Genomic DNA, 23599 nt, shown 5'->3' with positions numbered 1-23599 from the left:
GGTTTCCCAGAGATGTTCTCTGAAACAGTCCGCAAGTTGGCCTCCTGTCTCAGTGATGTAGAGGAGACCACTTCGGGTGCAATGGATACAGTTGAAGATGTATATGGAAGTACAGGTAAGTTTCTGTTGGATGTGGAGGATCCTTTGGGGCTTTGGATGGAGGTGAAAGGAGAGGTGTGGGCGCAGGTTTTGCACTTCTTGGGTGGCAGGGGAAGGTGCTGGGATTGAGGTCTGACAAGGGAGTCGCGGAGGGAATGGTCTCTCCGAAACACAGATAGGGTTGGGGAGGGAAATGTATCCCTTGTGGTAGGATCTGTTTGTAGGTGGTGGAGAATGATGCAATGATGATGGGGATTGGTTGGGTGGAAGGTGAGGACCAGCGGGTTTCTGTCCTTATTGCGATTGGAGGGGTGGGGTTCAAGGACAGATGTGCGGGAAGTGGAGAAGATGCGCTGAAGGGCATTGTCGACCATGTGGGAGGAAAATTATGGTCTTTGAAGAAGGCGGCCATCTGGGATGTTCTATGGTGGAATTGGTCCTCCTGGGAGCAGATACAGTGGAGGTGGAGGAATTGGAAATACAGCATGGCATTTTTACACGAGGCAGGGTGGGTGGAAGTATAGTCCAGGTAGCTGTGGGAGTCTGTGGGTTTATAGTAGATGTCCGTGGTTAGTCGGTTACCGGAGATGGAGATTGAGAGTCCAGGATGCCAACTTATGGATCGTTTGAGAGAACATCTCTGGGACACCCACACCAACTGATCCCATCTCCCGGTGCCAAATGATTTAACTCCCCCTACCACTCCACCAAGAACATGCAGGTCCTGGGCCACTCCATTGCTAAACCCTAACCACCCGACACCTGGAGGAAGAATGCCTCATATTCCAGCTTGGGACCCTGCAACCACATGGGATCAACGTCGATTTCCTCATTTCCCCTCCATCCACCTTATCCCAGTCCCAAGCCTCCAACTTGGCACCGTCCTTTTGACCTGTCCATCTTCCTTCCCACCTATCGGCTCCACCCTCCTCTCTGACCCATCACCTTCTTCCCCCACCCCCACCTCTTCATCTACCTATCGCATTCCCAGTCACCTTTCCCTCAGCCCCATCCCTCCCATTTATCTCTGCAGACCCCCCTGGCCCACAAGCCTCATTCCTGATGAAGTGTTTATGCATGAAACATCAATTCTCCTGCTCCTCGGATGCTGCCTGACAATAGACAACAGACAATAGGTGCAGGAGTAGGCCATTCTGCCCTTTAAGCCAGCAGCACCATTCATTATGATCATGACTGATCATCCTCAATCAGTATCCTGTTCCTGCCTTATCCCCATAACCCTTGATTCCACTATCCTTAAGAGCTCTATCCAACTCTTTCTTGAAAGTATCCAGAGACTTGGCCTCCACAGCCTTCTGGGGCAGAGCATTCCATACAGCCACCACTCTCTGGGTGAAGAAGTTTCTCCTGACTCTGTTCTAAGTGGCCTACCCCTTATTTTTAAACTGTGTCCTCTGGTTCGGGACTCACCCATCAGCAGAAACATGCTTGCTGCCTCCAGAGTGTCCAATCCTTTAATAATCTTATACGTCTCAATCAGATCCACTCTCAGCCTTCTAAACTCAAGGGTATACAAACCCAGTAACTCCAATCTTTCAAAGTTAGATAGTCCCGCCATTCCGGGAATTGACCTTGTGAACCTACGCTGCACTCCCTCAATAGCCAGAATGTCTTTCCTCAAATTTGGAGACCAAAACTGCACACAATATTCCAGGTGCGGTCTCACCAGGGACCTGTACAGCTGCAGAAGGACCTCTTTGCTTCTATACTCAATTCCTCTTGTTATGAAGGCCAGCATGCTGTTAGTTTTCTTCACTGCCTGCTGTACCTGCATGCTTGCTTTCATTGACTGATGTACAAGAACACCGAAATCTCATTTTACTGCCCCTTTACCTAACTTGACTCCATTTAGGTAGTAATCTGCCTTCCTGTTCTTGCCACCAAAGTGGATAACCACACATTTATCCACATTAAACTGCATCTGCCATGCATCCGTCCACTCACCTAGCCTGTCCAGGTCGCCCTGTATTCTCCTAACATCCTCCTCGCATTTCACCCTGCCACCCAGCTTTGTGTCATCAGCAAATTTGCTAATATTACTTTTAATACCTTCATCTATACCATTAATGTACATTGTAAAAAGCTGCGGTCCCAGCACTGATCCCTGCGGCACACCACTGGTCACCGCCTGCCATTCCATGGTTTTTCAGCACCACAGTCTCAACTCTGATCTCTAGCATCTGCAGTCCTCACTGTCTCCTCTTCCATGTTGGATCCTCAAAGAACTCTAATAAATTTGACAAACACAATTTCCCTTTCAAGAAACCATGCCTAATGTTTTGATTTGCAAATTGTCCTGTTACTAAATCCTGAGTAATAGATTCCAGCATTTACTTAATGACAGATGTAGGGTTACTTGGCCTAAAGTTTCCTGTTTTCGTCTCTCTAGTTCTTTAATAGCGATGTTACATTATGGTTTACCAGTTCTTGGTAGATTTGCAGAATCTAGGAAGTTTTGGAGGATTACACCCACTGTCTCTGGAGCCATTTTGCTTAAGATCCTACATTACAGGTCGATGGGAACTGAGCCACTTTCATCCCATTAGTCCTCCTAATGCTTTTCCTGAGTAATAAGAACATAATAACTAGGAGCAGGATTAGGCCATCTGACCCTTTGAGCCTGCTCCGCCATTCAGTAACATCATGACTGATCTTATCATGGCCTCAGCTCCACTTATCCGCCCTCTCAACATAACCCTTAATTCCTTTATTGTTCAAAAATATCCAACTTAGCTTTAGAAACGTTTACTGAAATAGTGTCAGCTACTTCACTGGGCAGGGAATTCCATAGCTGAAAATGTGTTGCTGGAAAAGCGCAGCAGGTCAGGCATCATCCAAGGAGCAGGAAAATTGACGTTTCTGGCATGAGCCCTTCTTCAGGAATAGAAGGGCTCATGCCCGAAACATCGATTCTCCTGCTCCTTGGATGCTGCCTTACCTGCTGCGCTCTTCCAGCAACACATTTTCAAGTATGATCTCCAGCATCTGCCGTCCTCACTTTCTCCTCAGGGAATTCCATAGATTCACAACCCTCTGGGTGAAGACGTTCCTTCTCAATTCAGTCCTAAATCTGCTCCCCCTAATTTTGAGGCTCTGCTCTATTGTCCTAGTTTCACCTGCCAGTGGAAACCTCGTCTCTACGTCTACCTTATCTATTCCCTTCATAATTTTATATGTTTCTATAAGATGCCCCCTCATTCTTCTAAATTCCAATGAATAGGCCCAGTCTACTCAATATCTCCTCATAAGCCAACCTCCTTAACTCCAGAATCAACCCAGTGAACCTCCTCTGCACCCCCGTCGTGCCAGTACATCCTTTCTCAAGTAAGGAGACCAAAGCTGCATGCAGTACCCTATACAGCTGCAACATACCCTCTCTGCTTTTAAATTCAATCCCTTTAGTAATGAAGGACAAAATTCCATTTGCCTTCTTAATTACCTGTTGTACCTGTAGACCAACCTTCTGTGATTCAGAAGGACACCCTGGTCCTTCTGCAAAGCAGCATGCTGTAATTTTTTGCCATTAAAGTAATAGTCCTTTTTACTGTTATTCCTACCAAAATGAATGACTTCACATTTATTAACATTGTATTCCATCTGCCAGACCTTTGCTCACTGACTTAGACTATTTATGTTCCTCTGCAAAGTTTTGCAGTCCTTTGCTCCGCCACTCATCTGAGTGTTATCTGCAAAGTTTGACACACTACATGTGGTCCCCAACTCCAAATCACCTATGTAAATTGTGAATAATTGCAGTCCCAACACTGAACCCTGAAGCACGCCACTACTTACTGATTGCCAACCAAAATAGCACTCGTTTGTCCCCACTGTTTGCTTCCTGTTAGTCAACCAATCCTCTATCCATGCTAATACTTTACCCTTAACGCCTTGAATCTTTGTCTTATGCAGCAGCCTCTTGTGCGGCACCTTATCGAAGGCCTTTTGGAAGTCTAGATACACAACATCTACTGGGTCCCCGTTGTTCACCATGTTCGTAATGTCTTCATAGAGTTCCAAAAGATTAGTTAAGCATGACCTGCCCTTCATGAACCCATGCGGGGCAACTTCTATTTAAATGCCTTGCTATTTCTTCCTTGATAATAGATTCAAGAATCTTCCCTATTACAGAAGTTAAGCTAACAGGTCTATAATTTCCCATTTATTCTCTACTGCCCTTCTTAAACAGTGGCGTCACATTTGCTGTTTTCCAGTCTGCTGAAATTGCCCCAGAGTGCAGCAAATTTTGAAAAATTACCACAAGTGCATTTGCTAATTGCCCTACCATCTCTTTCAGTAGCCTGAGATGCATTCCATCAGGGCCAGGAGACTTGTATATCCTTCGCTCCATTACACTACCTCTTCCGTAATAATGATTGTTTCCAGGTTCTCACCTAGCTTCTCTTTGTCAATTATTGGCATGTTATGTGTGTCCTCCATTGTGAAGACCAACACAAATTACGTATTCAATGCCTCGGCCATTTCATTATATCCTATGACTAAATGCCCTTTCTCATCCTGCAAAGGACCAACGATTACTTTAGCCTCTCTCTTTCAGTTTACATATTTATAGAAATGTTTGATATCTGTCTTTATATTCTGTGCTAGTTTTTTCTCATGTTCTATGCTACTTTTCTTTGTAGCTCTTTTTGTAGCTTTCTGTTGACTTTTAAAGTTTTTTCAGTCTTCTAGTTTTCCGCTGATCTTGGCCACTTTGTATGCCTTCTCTTTCAATTTGTTTGTTTTAAGGGAATGTTTTAAGATCCTCTTTGATTTTCTATTAATGTTTTTCAGATTATATTTCTTTTTTTTACATTGGAGCCAAGTACAAGCTACTTGTTCAAAGTCTGTCCCATTTCTTTGATACTCCAGTATCATACTCTGCGAGACCATTGCTCTCATAAGCTACTATTTATTTGTATATAATTGTAGAAGCTGTTAGATTTTGTTTTATTTCTGGCTGGTTAACTCTTTCTTTTTAAGTCATTCTTTGCTGGTTTCTAAAAATTCTTCCAATAATCTATTTTAGCATTATGCATATTTTCTTAGTTAGCCACAGATGAGGCATCTTCTCATAGAGTTTTACTTTCTTAATGGAATGCACATTTTGTTGTTAGTTGTGAAATCTTCGCTAACACACTCTGCTGCTTTTAACTTGTTTGACCAATCAACTTTATTCCTTTATATTTGTCTTTATTTAAAATTAAGATACTAATTTCATGTCCAAGTTTCTCACAAACAAACTGGATGTGCAATACTATCATATTATGATCACTCCTGCCTGTAGGATCCTTTTACTATGAGATTATTAATTGAATGTGTCATTATACTTTGCGGTCTTAAACAGCCTGTTCCCTAATTTATTGTTCAAATAAATTGCTGTGCATGCACTTTATGATCTCCGACTCAAGACTCAAGTATATCTTTGCCAATTTGATTCATCCAATCTATTTGAAAATTAAAGTTGCCACTGAACATTTCTTAGAAACTCGCATTTTTTTCTTGCTATATAAATTGTAACTAATGTTGGGGGTGGGGTTAAAAACAACTCCCCTCAATGACGTATTGTTTCATGCTGTTTCTTAATTCCAACCAAACTGATTCTGCACTTTGATCTTCTGAGCCAAGATCACTTTTTGCTACTGTGCTAGTCTCAGTTTTTGTTAACAGCTAAGCTATCTCCTTTTTCCATTCTGCCAAATTGTCTGAAGTGTCTAATATCCTTGAATATTAGAAACTCGCATTTTTTTCTTGCTATATAAATTGTAACTAATGTTGGGGGTGGGGTTAAAAACAACTCCCCTCAATGACGTATTGTTTCATGCTGTTTCTTAATTCCAACCAAACTGATTCTGCACTTTGATCTTCTGAGCCAAGATCACTTTTTGCTACTGTGCTAGTCTCAGTTTTTGTTAACAGCTAAGCTATCTCCTTTTTCCATTCTGCCAAATTGTCTGAAGTGTCTAATATCCTTGAATATTCAGGTCCCTGCTTTGATCATCTTTTACTCACTTCCTTAATAGCTATCATTTCATATCAGAGATTCCATCAAGATCCTGCAGCAAATAATCTTTTTAAATAATGAGTCGAGTGCAGTTAACAATCGATAATGTTACTTCTGGCTAATGGAATACTTCAGTGCCTTTTATCCACACCATCCCCATAATGCCATTGTAATTTCACTTCAAGTATGTTCAGAGATTGCGTTTCAACATCCCTCTGTGTTAAGAATTCTAAAGATTCACCATCCTCTGAAAGAAAAAATAATCTTCGTCATAAATGACATTTTTTTAAGTTGTCCCTGATCGTTGTTTCCACAACTAGGAAAAATATCATATCTGCACCTACTTTGCCTATACCATGAAGTAGCTTTTGGGTTTCAGTGGGAAATGGCAGTTTTTGCAAAACAATTGAGGTGTATGAATGATGGACAGTTACTGCATGGCTGATCCTGAGGGTTGAAATATGCAATTTTACAAGCTGGGGTAGTATAGCAGCATTAAATTGTATTCTGATGTCATCTTAAATTTTATTTAAACAAGCAATTGAAAGGAATGGGGTACTATAAGAAGAAGAGGAGAAATTACAGCAAGTTGGCATTGAGCCAGAGATTTGTTTAATGTCTTGCCATTATGTCCAGAAATGGCAGGCAACAAAACTTAAAGTCAGAGTGCAGAAGCCAGAGATTTATCATTTCTTATCCCTCCCTAATATATGATATCTGATAAAATGGAGACGGTTTACTCATGAAAAAAATGTTTGTTTTAAGTAAATTGGAGTACACTGTTGAAACGAGAGCACTTCAGTTAACAGATTGTCATCAACATTTGAAAGTCTATGCAGTAGGTTTGCTTTGTGAAACAGATGTCTTGCAAAGCTCTTGTTAAACTGTTCTCCTGGCTATGGCAACGATTGTATTAGCATTGAGTTTAGTTTAAAACTTCAAATTAAATTGCAATAGAGTGCAAATTTAATTTATTAATATTGCACATATCTTATGTTACGGTGAATCTAATGACTCGATTGCCCACAAGTCTGATAAGCGTCTTGGACAACACTAATTTACTTCACATACAACAATAGACATTGCTGGAAAAACTCAGCAGGTCTGGCAGTATCTCTGGTCAGAAAGCTGCGTTAACATCTCAAGTCTGGTGACCCATTCCTAACTCTGCTTTCTCGTCACAGATGATGCCAAACCTACTAACTTTCTCCATCAATTTCTAATTTTGTCTCAGATTTCCAGCATCCACAGTTCTTTGATTTTTTTTGTTGTTTACTGTTTTTTTTTCTTTTTTGTAAGTTATTGAAAATATAACAAGTAAGAAATACCAGTATAATAAAGAAAAAACCCAAATTACAGTACTACTGTCTACTGACTACGAGCCTACCCTAAAAAACAAAACCAAACACTGTGCGAGGCAATACCAATAAATAAGTAAGTGACAAATACAACAAAACAAAACAAAAGAACACACAAGATTACAAAGTAACAATGCTCAGTGCAAAGCTCCTAAACAAAAAAAACGGGAGCGTTGTGTATATATACTCATATTAACTCAGGAGTTTCCCCCCTTCTAGGGCCCAGGGCTCAGCAAACCGAACCATCCTGGTAAAACAAATGCCCTAGTTAAGATAACAGACAAAACTGTATCCAAATAACTCAAAAAGGGCTGCCATGCTTTATATAAAAAGAAAGGTCTGTTGTGTGGTGCACCATGTTTGTAAAAATAAAATCCAATGTGCTCCATGATTAATTTTCACCATCCCAACAAGTCTAACGGGTTCTCAGACACCCAATTCATCAGAATATTCTTCCGTGCACAGTAAGTAAGAGTATTAAATAGTTTCTTCCTATGCCAGTCTAAAAATGATAAATTTGGTAGACCTAGGAAGAGAGATATCAGGTCTACTTTAACTTCGGTCCTCAATACACTCCCTATTTCTCTCGCCACAGCACTCCAATAAACACAGGCCCTGCGGCATATCCAGAAGCAATGGGTAAGAGTACCTACACTTAGTTTACATTTGGGACACACTGAAGATGCCCCTTTTTTAAATTTCATCAGACGGTCCAGTGCCAAATGAACCCTATGCAGAACCCTGTGCATAGCGCGTCCTATTACAGATTGAGATCTTTCGCACGTTCTCCCATATGTCCTCCCATGTTTCAGAAGAGATCTCCACTCCTAGCTCTTGCTCCCAGACCTCTCAAAACCGGTTAATATCCTGCCAGGCCCTGCCACCCAACAGCTGATAGAAGGCACTAACCGAAAGGGTACTTGTGGCACGTAGCAACAACCTCTGTATCGGGCTTATAGGGCTTAATGAGAAGTGTTGTCTTCTGGATGAAATCCCTAACCTGAAAACAACGGAAACGATCTCTGCTAGGCAACCCGTATTTGCGACTCAGTTGCTCAAAAGACATCATAACTCCCCTGAAACAAATCTCCCAGACTAGAAATTCCTCTCGCTGCCCATAGTTTGAACCCTGAGTCCATCATCCCTGGTTGGAACAATAGACAATAGGTGCAGGAGTAGGCCATTCTGCCCTTCGAGCCTGCACAACCATTCGATATGATCATGGCTGATCATCCTTAATCAGTATCCTGTTCCTGCCTTATCTCCATAACCCTTGATTCCACTATCCTTGAGAGCTCTATCCAACACTTTCTTAAATGAATACAGAGACTGGGCCTCCACTGCCCTCTGGGGCAGAGCATTCCACTCAGCCACCACTCTCTGGGTGAAGAAGTTTCTCCTCATCTCTGTCCTAAATGGTCTACCCTGTATTTTTAAGCTGTATCCTCTGGTTCGGCACTCACCCATCAGCGGAAACATGTTTCCTGCCTCCAATCCTTTAATAATCTTATTTGTCTCAATCAGATCCCCTCTCTGTCTTCTAAACTCAAGGGTATACAAGCGCAGTCGCTCCAGTCTATCAGAGTAAGGTAGTCCCGCCATTCCAGGAATTGACCTTGTGAATCTGCGCTGCTCTCCCTCAATAGCCAGAATGTCTTTCCTCAAATTTGGAGACCAGAACTGCACACAATACTCCAGGTGTGGTCTCACCAGGGCCCTGTACAGCTGCAGAAGAACCTCTTTGCTTCTATACTCAATCTCTCTTGATATGAAGGCCAGCATGCTATTAGCCTTCTTCACTGCCTGCTGTACCTGCATGCTTACCTTCATTAACTGGTGTACAAGAACACCCAGATCTCTTTGTACTGCCCCTTTACCTAATAATGTCGAGCAAGTGAACAATGTTAGTCCTAAATAACCAATCAAACATGTGGGTAATAGAAATATCTAGGTATCGGAAACTCACCCGTGACCACTCAAAGGGGAACCTAAGGCCACTTTCAACCTCTGGCAATTCCTTAAGGTCCCTCAAAGGCATAACCTCTGATTTTGCAAAGTTATTCTCATAACCTGAAATAGCCCCAAATGAATTGATACATTGTATCAGATGGGGTACGGAGGTCATCGGGTCCAATTAAAAACAGAAGGACATCATCCGCATGCAGCGTTGTCTTATGTACCCTTAGTCCCACTTCCAGAGCGGTTATGTGGACGTTCTGACGAATGGCCTCTGCCAGTGGCTGTATCATCAACGCAAACTATAACGGTGAAAGGGGGCAGTCTTGACGACTACCTTTGCCATTCCTAAAGTTCTCAGACTTCACTCCGTTGATGATGACCGCGGCCAGAGGGTGGTGATTTAAAGCCTCCACCTACCTCACAAAGACCCCACCCAACCCAAACTGCTCTAAGACATAAGAGATATGGCCATTCCATCTGGTCAAATGCTTTCTCTGCATCTAAGGAAATCACCAACCCCTGAATCGATCGCTACTGACATGCTTGGATCGTATTCATCAACCTTCTAACATTATTAGAAGACCTACGGCCCCTTATAAAACCTGTCTGGTCCTCTTTGACAATATGGGGCAACACTTTCTCCAATCTCAGCGCCAAGATCTTAGACAGAATCTTGAAATCTGAATTTAATAGAGAGATGGGCCTGTATGAGGTGCAATCCTCAGGAACCTTCCCGTTCCTAAGAATGAGGGAAATATTAGCTTATCTCAAAGATGGTGGTAGGCATTCATGCATATAGGAATGATTGTACATTTCCAACATCAGCCCTGACAGAATCCCTATAAACTCCTTCTAGAACTCACCTGGGAGACCATCAGGGCCAGGTGCTTTCCCACTCCAAATTTTACTGATTGACTTCATATTGCCTCCTGCTGTTTCTGAGCCCAAGCTAAACTACAGTCATGCCTAACATATAAAAGATGGCGCAGATTGTTGGCGGTAACTCAGGCCAGTTCCAGGGCATCTCTTGGACCAGGTCTGGTTAGTGCTTTTCGATTGTTTCTTCAATAACCTTCACCGTAAAGTGGTGATGTTCATTGTTGATTGTGCAATGTTCAGCCTCATTTGCAATTCCTCATTTGCCAATGCACATATGCAGCAAGACCTGGAAAGTATCTTGGCTTGGACTGATAAATGACAAATGACATTTCTGACACAAAAATGCCAGACAGAATCATCTCCAACAAGAAAGAACACCACTACCTGCAAATTCCCCTCCAAGCATCCTGATATGGAACTTTATTGCTGTTCCTTCAGTGTTGTTGGGTCAAATTTCTGGAACTCCCTTCCTAAACAGCACTGTGGGTATCCCTAAAACCCCAGGACTGCAGCAGTTTCAGAAGGCAACTCACCTTCACATTGTCCAGGGCAATTAGGATGGGCAATAAATGAGGCCTGGCCAGTGACATCCAGATTCCATGAATTAAGTTTATAAAGTAATTTAAACGGTGATGGAGCCAAAATTCAATCAGTGGTATCAGATTGTCATGTGCTGGAGTTTCTTGGGATTTCAAATCAATGATTATAGATCGGTACGCAAGTGGGTAATACTCTATCGTTGTGTGGTCATCCACTCAATGAGGAATGATGTCTTGTCTGCTCATTTAGATCACCTTGTCTTATCCTAAAGACTGCTTTGTTCTTTGAAATATATTGCAACTTGTTGAGGATTTTGTCAGCCCAGGAGAGTTGTGATAGGAGCTAATCAACACTAACAACTAAGTTATACTGTCTGTTGACCTTACAATAAAAGGAGAATTAGAGATTCTTGACACTCTTATTCAAATCCCTGTGCTTTGAGTCCTTACAATCAGCTTCTTTCATTTAAATACCAGAGGAATGACAATATCGAAGACAGCCTAATTCAATAAATCTGCACTAAAGCAGTTGAGGTACCTAAAGCTGAGGTGTGGATCAGCCCTGAACTAACTCCATAATGAAGCAGGAGTCAAATATTCCTTTTGTATTTTAAATTGTTAATGTAAGCTTGGTTTTCCAGAACTTATTTTAAGTTTATCAAAGGTAGATTTATTTCTTTGGACTGCACCTTCCCAAAAACTCCTAATCCTTCCTGTTGCGATTTTGCTTCTTCCAGCTAACTTGTACAAAATGCTGCAGCTTGTCTCTTGTAGTCATGTTTATTTTTCATTTATGGTGGGTGGCACGTGGGTGATCGAGTCAACTTGTGAGAATAGGTCAGGATCCAGATTTGAGTTCTGGGTAATATTTTGAAAATTCACTGATATTCTGAAAATATATACGTCAGTGACAGACATGTAACTGAGAACGAGAATGAGCAAGAGTTGTAAAATGTCTTTCTGTTAATATCAAGCTGTAAAAATATTGAATTCGATCAAAACACTTCTCTGAAAATAGCTCCACCAACTGTGAGGTGACGAACTGAGGAGGAGGTGGGAGGCAGGATGAAATTATTTTCATTTCTTCCAAGCTTCAAAGGCTAATAAAGATATCAGTACTGCCCAAAAACTAATTGCGTCCTGGCAGCATATTACTGTAGCAATTTAGTAAAGCAGACCCCATACACCTAGGCACACACTCCAATTAATCTTTGTTATTAACTGTTGTGTGGGCTGATTTCTCTCTTACAGCAATACATGTTTTTTGATGGATGGCTATTTTTATGCAGCTTCAGTTTTGCTATATTATTACTTTGCTCCCATAGGGATCTGCCTGGAGTTTCTTTGACAGAAGAGACAAAGGTTCCACTGCTTCTGATAGACACCGCAGGATGTGGCTTACTTGAACTTGACGAAGAAGACGAACAATCCAAAGGAAATAGTGGTACTGTATGATTAATGGGAGATAAATTGGAAGATAAATACTGATATAGCATTCCCTTCCATAACTGAATAAAAGTAGGTTTCATGAAGCTAAAACTCCTTAGTACATCATTGTAAAAAAAAAATGCAAAATATGGTAGGCAATAGGTTCCGGAAAGTGCTGGAGAAACTCAACAGGTCTAGCAATGTCTGTGGAGAGGAACAGAGTAAATGTTTCAAGTCCAATGACTCTTCTTTGGAACTGAGAAGACTGGAAAGTGATGATTTATGTTGACACAGTGGGAGGAGGAGCAGTTTTACAAATGGCACTGTGTTAACATTTCCATCCTGGCCGGCTGTAGTGAAGCTGGACGCACATTGGAGGAACAGTGCCTCATTTTCTGCTTTGACACTTTAAAACCTTCAGGGGTCAGTATTGAGTCAATCAGCTTGAGAGCATGAACACTGTCCTCCAGTTTGATTATTACACTTGCCCCATTTCCCTGCCTCTCCACAGCCACCCTTACCATCTGTGTACTAATGGAATAGGTTTGCTCTCGGCAAAGCTGATCTGTTTTCTACACTTCATACCAATCAGTAATGTCTGTTTTTCATCTCTATCATTCCTTCATGACCATTACCAATCACTTTGTGCTCTGTTCCACTCCCCATTTGTCAACAGCACGAAAGCCATCATTTTCCAGTGCCATACTTTTCGATTCTGATCTCCAGCATCTGCAGTCCTCACTTTCTCCCAATCATTTTCCAGTACCCTTCTATTCTGAAGGAGAGTCATCAGACTCAAAATGTTGACCCTGTTTCTCTCTCCATGGATGATGCCAGACTTGCTGAGTTTTGCCTGCACTTTGTTTTTATTTTTAATGCACATGTGAAATTTTGTGTTTTTAAAGGGAATCACAAATAATGCAGCACAGAAGGATGCCATTTCACCTTTGGAGTCTGTGCTTGTTCTTTGAAAGAATAATCCCGTAACTTCCATTCTTTCCTCAAATCCCTGTCCTTTTTAGTCCTTTAAACACGCACCCACTTCCGTTTGAAGGCTAGTCTTAAATCTGTATCACAACCATATCAGGCACTGCTTGTTTTAAAAGCTTTTCCTTTATATTGTTTGGCAAAATTAAAAAATAATCAACTAAGTATCTGTTTTCTGATATAACCCTTTTCAACCATTGAAAGCAATTTATTTTACCTGTTTTATCAAAATGCTTCATAGTCATAAAACACTTTTTTTTTAGATTAGATTACTTACAGTGTGGAAACAGGCCCTTCGGCCCAACAAGTCCACACCGTCCCGCCGAAGCGTAACCCACCCATACCCCTACATCTACATCTACCCCTTACCTAACACTACGGGCAATTTAGCATAGCCAACTCACCTGACCTGCACATTTTTGGACTGTGGGAGGAAACCGGAGCACCCGGAGGAAACCCACGCAGACACGGGGAGAATGTGCAAACTCCACACAGTCAGTCGCCTGAGGCGGGAATTGAACCCGGGTCTCCGGCGCTGTGAGGCAGCAGTGCTAACCACTGTGCCACCGTGCCGCCCACTTATAAAATCTTTCCAAGTCTTCTCGGCTCTAATGGAAACAACCCCAATTTTTCCATCTATTTGCATAAATGTCATTCTCTATTCCTGGATTTATTCCAGTAAATAGCTTCTGTATCCTCTACAAAACCTTTATGACTTTGCTAGATAGTGTTGTACCCACCATAGGACACAAACTACAGCTGGTGCAGAACTTGTGTTTTACCTAGCTTTAGCATAACCCCTTGGGTTTTGACACTCTGTTTATAATGCTCATGATCCCATATGTTTTATTAACTGTTTTGATAATCTGTTTTACCACCTTCAAACATTTGTGAAAAACACCCACTGGTCTTTCTGTTCTTGAATCCCCAATTAGCCTACAACCTTTCCACATGACCAGTGGCCACTCTGCTGGTTGGAAAGTTTGACACCTCTGCAGTATTTTCTCTATTTGATTTATTGTTTGATTTACTGCTGTTTTGCATGCTATACAGGCAGATCATACCACACAAAGTGCATCAGGGTAGCAGAACGGAGTGCAGAATAGTGTTATAGCCACAGAGAAGGTGCAGAGAGAAATAGATCAGAATTAACATTTGTGAGGTCTGTTCAAAAATCTAATAACAGTGGGGATAGAAGCTGTTCTTGAATTTGTTTATATGTATGTTCAAGCGTTTTATATCTTCTATCTGACTGAAGAGTGTGGAAGAGAGTATAACTGGGGTGAGAGGGGAGTTTGGTTATGTTGGTTGCTTTCCCAAGGCAGTTGGAAGTATAGAAGGAGTCAATGTCTTAAAGGTTAGTTTGCGTGATGGACTAGGCAGTGTTCATGACTCTCTGTAGTTTCTTGTGGTCGTGGGAAAAGCAGTTGTCATACCATGCTGTGATGCCTTGGAAACTGTGGATGATTTCTATGGTGCACCTGTAAAAATTGTTCAGAGTCTCTGTTGACATGCCTAATTTCCTTAGCCTCCTGTGGAAGTGGCAATGTTGTTGTAATGTCTTCACCATCACGCTGATATGGGTGGACCAGGACAGATTGGTGGTGATCATCACTCCCAGGGATTTGACGCTATTGGCAATCTCCACCTCAGCACCACTGATGCAGACAGGGCATGCCCTCCACTCCACTTCCTAAAGTCAATGACCAGCTCCTTCATTTTGCTGATATGGATGGAGAGGTTATTGTCGTCACACCATGCCACTAAGCACTCAGTCTCTTTCCTGTATTCTGTCTAGTCGTTGTTTGAAATCTGACCTACAATGGCGATGTCATCAGCAAACGTGTCCACGAAGATGTGGTAGATTTTGGCCACACCAAAATCTACCACATGAGTGTATGAGTGTATAAGGAGTATAGTGGGGGCTGAGTTTGCAGTCTTGTGAGGTACTGGTGTTGAGTATTAATGGTGGAGGAGGTGTTGTCACCTATTCTTACTATTTAAGACTTTAACCATGCTCATTGGCTGTCCACTCCAAGGGTGAGCAGCTGATCCTGTTAACAGCCCAACCTGGGGATAGTTTTAGGCGATGTTTCAGGGAGCACTTACGGTAAGGCTCCCCATATTTTCTTACTGTGAACTAGAAAAATCAAGCCCAAGATTTAAAGAAAATATAGATGGCTAAAGTGCTGATGACAAAGAATTACTGTAATTCTGTTGCCTTGAAGATTATAAACTTGAGCATCTCACCACCTGGCTTGAGAAGTTCCTAATCCAAGATCATTGACAAAGTGTTTATGATGTTGTTCTCTTGAATTGCAATCACAACTAAACAAAAATAATTCCTTGACACGGGTCAATAACGTGTTTAAGCAGAAAGCTGCAATAGCAAACTATCGCCAGACTCTTATCAAATATAAGAAAATAGTTATTTTGTTGAAGTCAAATCTGACAACCCACCATTATTAGGAAGCAGAACCTATTTGTGATTTTGTAATGTTGCATGAAGACAAATTGTTCTAATTTGGTTGAAATAAAATAACCATTACTTTCTTTGTTTGCTGGGCATAAAATAGACAGTTCCTACATTTTGCCAGATTTTTCTCAGTCCACCTTTTAAAAAGTTTGGTGAGATGCAAGTATCCAGGTTCTGATCGCAGGAGTAACGTAGTTATGTCCTCAGATTTTATTATCAAATCCGTAGGTAATGTACAACATAAGTCAACTTTGACATGGGGCTTGTGATCCACTTAAAAAAATTATTGCTTATGAAAAGATGTATTTGATAAATGAGAGTTTGTAATGTCAGTGCTTATACTGCTTTTATTCTAGGGGAGGTTCAAATTGTGACTCTGCACATTCAAGCCCTGATTGAAGCTGGTGTCCGCCCACAGGATATTGCTGTGATAGCTCCGTATAATTTGCAGGTATCGTTAATGATCCTTTTCGAATCCTTTTGTACGGGCGAGTCAGTCATTTATTTTTGATTTCTGATATTAAACTGTTCAATAGATGTTTTGCAATCTACTTCCTGAAGTTCCTTTTCCAAGTGCAGTTTGTGCACCAGTGGTTTGAAAGAGACAATATGTTGATCCAGTATTTAGTATCTGTTTGCATCCAGTTTTCTGCAGTTGGTTGATGCTCATTGCTAACTTTCAGGTTTAAACATAATTAGTAAATACTCTAAAATGTTTAGAAAGTGAATAATAAAAATGAAGAGAAAGGACTCCTGAGATATGACTTTTGAGACTGGGAATATTCTGTTTAACAGCAGCTAAAATAGAAGAGGTGCCATATGAGAAAGTGGAGAGACAGTGGGCTTTCTAGTGACTGCAGTTCACTACACCAGCTGCATAGCCCAAAATGATGGAGAATATTTGTAGGCAACAGCACAATCTCACTGGCAATGGATATACCCTGTGTTGCAAGTGTCCATAGAGCAGATAGCAGCACATTTGTGTATCTGGTTATTTGATGATCTGGACTCTGAAGACAGTTGCCCACACTTAATTGAGTTTTTTGTGAAGAAGAAGAAGATTGATGAGAGCAGGTGGACATGATCCATGTGGACTTCAATAAGGTGTTCAACAAGGGTCTTCATGGTAGACTTAACAAGGTTAGATCATATTGAGCACATGGTGAACTAGCTATTTGGATATAGAACTGGCTTGAAGGTAGAGGACAGAGGGTGGCAGTGGAGAGTTGCTTTTCAGACTGGAGGCCTGTGACCAGCGGTGTGCCACAAGGAGTAGTGCTGGGTCCACTGCTTTTTGTCATTTATATAAATGATTTGAATGTGAACATAGGAGGTAGAGTTAGTAGGTTTGCAGATAACATGAAAATTAGAGGTGTAGTGGACAGCACAGAACGTTCTCAGAATGCAATGGGATCTTGATCAGTTGGGCCAATGGACTGATGGAGTTTAATTTAGATAAATGTGAGGTGCTGTATTTTGGAAAGGCAAATCAAGCAGGACTTATACACTTAATGGTAAGGTCCTGGAGAGTGTTGCTGAACAAAAAGACCTTCCAGTGCAGGTTCATAGTTCCTTGAAAGTAAAGATGCAGGTAGGTAGAATAGTAAAGAAGGCGTTTAGTATGCTTTCCTTTATTGGTCAGAGTATTGAGGAGAGGAATTGGGAGATCATGCTGTGGATGTACAGGATATTGGTTAGTCTCCTTTTGGAATATTGCATGCAATTCTGGTCTCCCTCCTATAGGAAGGATGTTGTGAGAGTTGACAGTGCTTCCAAAGAATTATTTAACAGTATTTGTGCATTTGTAAATCTTAATGATATCAGAGATCCCTGTGTTTTCATGTGGAATTGGAGCCTTTATCACTTTAAGTTTGCATAACCGATCAGTGAGTAGACCAGCCTTTCTAAGCCTTTCTGAGTGAATGAGATGCTTGAAACTATCATCCTAATGACCTGTAAGAATGGACCAAAACTGGAATTCTACTTTTCATCGAACCAACATCTAGTTTGAGGAAAAGAAGATTGAAATAACTGCACAGGGGCCAGTATCCCATCACCAAGTCACCCTTTATTTACACGTGCATAGTGTTTCCTCAGAGCCAGCTGTCAGAGTGATCAGAACCTCTGGCACTCCTATTTGTATTTGTCAGCCAGGGCTCCCTGATTGGACCAGATTAACAACCCCAAACAGGGAACTCATATTATATGAGGTCCACCTGACTGACCTCGTTATAATCATTATAATGATATTCTTGGTTTGACATAACCCAGTCAAATACCTTATTTGTTATTGTTTCTGAGTCGATCTGGAACCAGTGTTCCAGTGATAAGGAATAATAGGGTGATCACTAGAGAGATGGGAAGGGGGTAAATAACAGGAAGTATGATGATAAATAAAATGAAAAGCAGCAGGTGAGCATGTGTGCAGGAAGGTTTAACTACATGGCAGACTATGAAAGGAGTAACAAAGAAGAATAACTCTAGAGATAGTATTATAGGAGATGTTGGAATTCATGAAGAGGGCACTTTACCTAAATGCTCATAGCATTCATAACAAGGTAGGTGAGTTAACGGCACAACTCATCACGAATGAAAATGATTTAGTAGCCATTGCGGAGACATGGTTACGGATGGCCATGACTGGGTGTTAAATATCCAGGGGTAACAGACCACTCAGAAGGACAGACAGGAAGGTAAAGGAGGTGGTGTAGCTCTGATATTTAAGAGCGATATCAGAGTGGTGGTGAGAGATGCTAGAGGTTCAATGGAGAATAAGGCTGAATCTATTTGGGTGGAAATTAGAAATTCATAAAAAGAAAAAGTCATTGGTAGGTGTAGTCTGTAGGCCACCAAATAGTAATGCCACATTGGGGCAGGCAATAAACAAAGAAATAACTAATGCCTGTAAAAATGGCATAGGATTTTAACCTGCATGTTGATTGGTCGAACCAGGTCAGTCAGGATAGCCTCAAGGAGAAGTTAATTGAATGTATCTGTGATAGTTTTCTTCAGCAATATGTAATGGAATCGATGAGGGAGCAAGCAATCCTAGATTTAGTCCTGTGTAATGAGACAGGAATAATTAATGATGTCATAGTTAGGGGGCGGCACGGTGGCACAGTGGTTAGCACTGCTGCCTCACAGCACCAGAGACCCGGATTCAATTCCCACCTCAGGCGACTCTCTGTGTGGAGTTTGCACATTCTCCCCGTGTCTGCGTGGGTTTCCTCCGGGTGCTCCAGTTTCCTCCCACAATCCAAAAAAAATGTGCAGGTTAGGTGAATTGGCCATGCTAAATTGCCCGTAGTGTTAGGTGAGGGGGTAAATGTAGGAGTATGGGTTTGGGTGGTATACGCTTCGGCGGGTCGGTGTGGACTTGTTGGGCCGAAGGGCCTGTTTCCACACTGTAAGTAATCTAATCTAATCTTGATCCTCTTGGAAGGAGCAATCACAGTACGGTTAGATTTAGAATATAGATGGAAAGTATGAAGGTAAAATCCAATACCAGGGCCCTGTGCTTAAACAAGGGAAACTACAATATGATGAGGGAGGAATTGACCAAAGTAGACTGGAAGCAAAGACTTTATGATGGAACAGTTGATAAATAGTGGAGGACTTTCAAAGCAATTTTTCAAAATGCTCAGTAAAGGTATGTACCAGTGAAAATGAAGGACTGTAAGAAAAGGGTAATCTGCCATTGGTGTCTAAGGAAATAAGAGATGCTATCAAATTGAAAGAGAATGCATACAAAGTGGCCAAGATCAGTGGGGAAACTAGAAGATTGGGAAAATTTTAAAGGTGAACAGAAAGCCACAAAAAGAGCTATAAAGAAAAGTAAGATAAAACATGAGAAAAAACTACCTCAGAATAGAAAGACAGATAGCAAAAGTTTCTATAAAAATATAAAAAAAGTGGCTTAAGAAAACATTGATCCTCTCGAGGATGAGAAGGGAGATTTAGTAATGGGCTATGAGGAAATGGCCGAGGCATTGAGTAGGCATTTTGTGTCAGTCTTCACAGTGGAGGACGTGAATAACATGCCAGTAATTGACAAAGAGATAAAGGCAGGTGAGGACCTAGAAACAATCATTATCATGAAAAAGGTAGTGTTGGGTAAGCTAATGGAGGTAAGGGTGGGCAAGTCTCCAGGCCCTAATGGAATGCATCCCAGGGTATTAAAAGAGATGTCAGGAGAAATAGCAAATGCACTTGTGGTAATTTTCCAAAATTCACTGGACTCTGGGGAGATTGGAAAACAGCAAATGTTTAGATTAGATTACATTACAGTGTGGAAACAGGCCCTTCAGCCCAACAAGTCCATACCGACCCGCCGAAGCGCAACCCACCCATCCCCCTACATTTACCCCTTACCTAACACTACGGGCAATTTAGCATGGCCAGTTCACCTCACCTGCACATCTTTGGACTGTGGGAGGAAACCTATGCAGACACTGGGAGAACGTGCAAACTCCACACAGTCAGTCGCCGGAGGCGGGAATTGAACCCGGGTCTCTGGCGCTGTGAGGCAGCAGTGCTAACCACTGTGCCACCATGTTATGCCACTGTTTAAAAAGGGAGGTAGATAAAAAATAGGAAATTATCGACCAGTTAGCTTAACTTCTGTAGTGGGGAAAATGCTTGACTCTATGATCAAGGAAGAACTAACAAGGCATTTAGATAGAGGTTGTCCCATTGGGTAGATGCAGCATGGGTTTATGAAGGGCATGTCTTGCGGCACGGTGGCACAGTGGTTAGCACTGCTGCCTCACAGCGCCAGAGACCTGGGTTCAATTCCTGCCTCAGGCAACTGACTGTGTGGAGTTTGCACATTCTTCCCGTGTCTGCGTGGGTTTCCTCCGGGTGCTCAGGTTTCTTCCCACAGTCCAAAAATGTGCAGGTTAGGTGAATTGGCCATGCTAAATTGCCCGTAGGGGAATGGGTCTGGATGGGTTGCGCTTCGGCGGGTCGGTGTGGACTTGTTGAGCCGAAGGGCCTGTTTCCACACTGTAATGTAATCTAATCTAATCTAATTTAGAATTGTATGAAGACATTACGAACACGGTGGACAATGGAGAACAGTAGATGTGGTGTACCTAGATTTCCAAAAGGCCTTCGACAAGGTGCCACACAAGAGACTGCTGCATAAGATATGCAAGGCATTATGAGTAAAGTACTCTTATGGAGAGAGGATTGGTTGACTAACAGGAAGTAAAGAGTGGGGATAAACAAGTGCTATTCTGGTTGGCAATGAATAAGTAGTGGTGTGCCTCAGTGTTGGTACCGCAATTATTCACAATTTACATGGATGATTTGGAGTTGGAGGCCACATGTTGTGTGTCAAAGTTTGCGGATGACACTGAGATGAGTGGTAGAGCAAAGTGTGCCAAGGACTGTGAAACTTTGCACAGGAGTATAGATAGTTTAAGTCAGTGAGCAAAGGTCTGGCAGATGGAGTACCATGTTAATAAATGTGACCTGGGTGTCCTTGTGCATGAATCACAGAAGGCTGGTCTGCAGGTGCAACGAGTAATTAAAAAGGCAAATGGAATTTTGTCCTTCATTGCTAAAGGAAGTTTAAAAGCTGGGAGGATATGTTGCAGCTGTACAATGTGCTGGTGAGGCCACACCTGGAGTACTGCATCTAGTTTTGGTCTCCTTACTTGAGAAAGAAGGTACTGGCACTGAAGGGGGTGCAGACGAGGTTGAGGTGGTTGGCTTATGAGGAGAGATTGAGTATACTGGGATTATGTTCATTGGAATTTAGAAGAGTGAGGCAGAATCTTAGAGAAACATAAAATTATGGAGGGAATAGATAAGATAGAAATAGAGAGGATGTTTCCGGTGGTGGGTGTAAGTAGGACAAGAGGGCATGGTCTCAAGATTAGGGGGAGCAGATTTAGGACTGATTGAGAAGGAACTTTTTCACCCAGAGTCTTGTGAATCTGTGGAATTCCCTGACCAGTGATGTGGTTGAGTCTTCCTCAGTACATGTTTTAAAAGCTAAGATAACTAATTTTTTGAACAGTAACGGATATAAGGGTTACGGTGAGAGGGTGGGTAAGTGGAGCTGATGCCACAAAAAGATCAGTCATGATCTTACTGAATGGCAGAGCAGGCTCAGTTGGCCTGATGGCCTACTCCATTCCTAGTTCTTACATTCTATGGTACTGGGAGATAATGTCATGAAGAGTTTTGAACTATAATGTCGAAGTACTGTAACTGGTTGCAAAAAAATCAATGCCCGCTTTTGATCAGAGCCCCCTTGTTTATGTTTGCGAATTGAGCATTTTGTCCACTATTGCTGAACCTGATTCTGCTCTGTGCTGTTAGCTACAGACCCACCTCACTGAATCACCTCAACTGCTGCTCTGAATAACCTCAGCTAATTCAGCACATACTGGGTATTTCTGGTTTAACGAACTTGAACAAAAACATGTGCACTGAACCAGTATTGTATGGTCTGGTATATCTGACTCCAAATATGATTCTGAAGGAAGCTAATACGACTTTTTGTCCAGTGGAATTTTGGATCTGCTTCCTTCGCAAAGTGGGTTCTCGGTTTTAGCACAGTAGTGCGTGAGAGATGCTATGTGGGTTGGGCAGTTGTCTGTTTTTGTAATAAAAAGAATCATGCTCCCTCTAGGTTGATCTTGTGTTTTTCCTGGGTACCTGTTGTAGAGTGTTGCAGCAGAGATGGAAACAGGTTAAATTTGTTTGGGCAAGGAATGGTGGGACTTAGAAATGAGATGAGCCAAATTATAATGGAGGTTGGGGTTACTGAAACAACAAAACTTTATTTTTAACAATGGAATTATTTTTTAAATAGGTCCAACTCCTGAGGAAAGAATTGTCTAAAAAGTATCCGGAACTGGAAATCAAGTCTGTTGATGGTTTCCAAGGAAGAGAAAAAGAGGCAGTTATTTTATCACTTGTGAGATCCAACAGAACAGGTATGGACGATTGGCTTTTTTTGTAGTGTGATACTCTTGAGACATATGATTTTTTAAAAGTCTGCAGGAGAAAGTGAGGACTGCAGATGCTGGAGATCAGAGACAGAGTGTGGTGTGGGAAAAGCACAGCCGATCAGCCAGCAACGGAAAAGCAGGAGAATCGACGTTTCGGATGTAAGCTCTTCATCAGGACTCCTGATGAGCTTATACTCAAACTATTGACTCTCCTGCTTCTTGGATTTTGCCTGGTCGGCTATGCTTTTCCAACACCACACACTCTGACAACCTTTTGAATGCGTAAGGTTATGAGTTTTGATAAAAGTACTGATGTTAGAGTTGCTTTGCATTAGTTACGTGGATATATACATAATAAGCTTGTCCAAGAAACAAAAGAGTTTGCATTTGTATGATGCTTGTCTCAACCCAAAGTAACCTCAATGTACTTTACAGCTAATTAAGAATTTGTGAAGTTCAGTCAGTATCCAGCGTTATAGACACTGCTCAGTGCTGTCATAGTGTGTGAACGGGAGAGTTAAAATGGAGACAAGAAAAGCATGCACACGGAAATCAGTGTGGTCCATGGCCTCCATTCTCACTATCTTGAATTCTGCATGCCCTTACTTTACCAGTGATGTTCATCTATACCCCCTCCTACCGAATCACGTTTAAAACATGGCAGGATCTCTTGTTGGGAACATCTTCCAATAGTTTGCCAGCCTCGACAAGAAGATTGGTTAGTGTTTGAAATTATGAATGCACTGTTAAAAGCAGTTAAGACAGGAAATGGGGTGGAGAGGTTTGTGTTCTGTCAGGTATAAGTGGAAGAAAATGTATTGTAGCCTCATGTTATGGCTAGAGATATTGTGACATTGCCAGCTTTCATTTAAATAGATGTATGTGAA

The 23599-nt window shown here is 41.8% G+C and overlaps 1 protein-coding gene across 1 annotated transcript in view; it reads left to right on the top strand.

Annotated features, from left to right (window-relative positions):
• Positions 1-23599, top strand: part of LOC140493497 (DNA-binding protein SMUBP-2-like) — an 80062-nt gene that overhangs the window by 43915 nt on the left and 12548 nt on the right. Inside the window, exons 11-13 of the mRNA XM_072591990.1 lie at positions 12182-12300; positions 16104-16198; positions 22574-22697. Of these exons, the coding sequence (XP_072448091.1) occupies positions 12182-12300; positions 16104-16198; positions 22574-22697 (338 nt within the window). The remainder of the gene's footprint in view (positions 1-12181; positions 12301-16103; positions 16199-22573; positions 22698-23599) is intronic.

Source organism: Chiloscyllium punctatum, chromosome 22 (genome assembly GCF_047496795.1).
Source record: "Chiloscyllium punctatum isolate Juve2018m chromosome 22, sChiPun1.3, whole genome shotgun sequence".
Classification (NCBI taxonomy): Eukaryota; Metazoa; Chordata; class Chondrichthyes; order Orectolobiformes; family Hemiscylliidae; genus Chiloscyllium; species Chiloscyllium punctatum.
The sequence above is the reverse complement of the archived record's forward strand: the minus strand, read 5'-3'. Positions and strand labels throughout refer to the sequence as shown.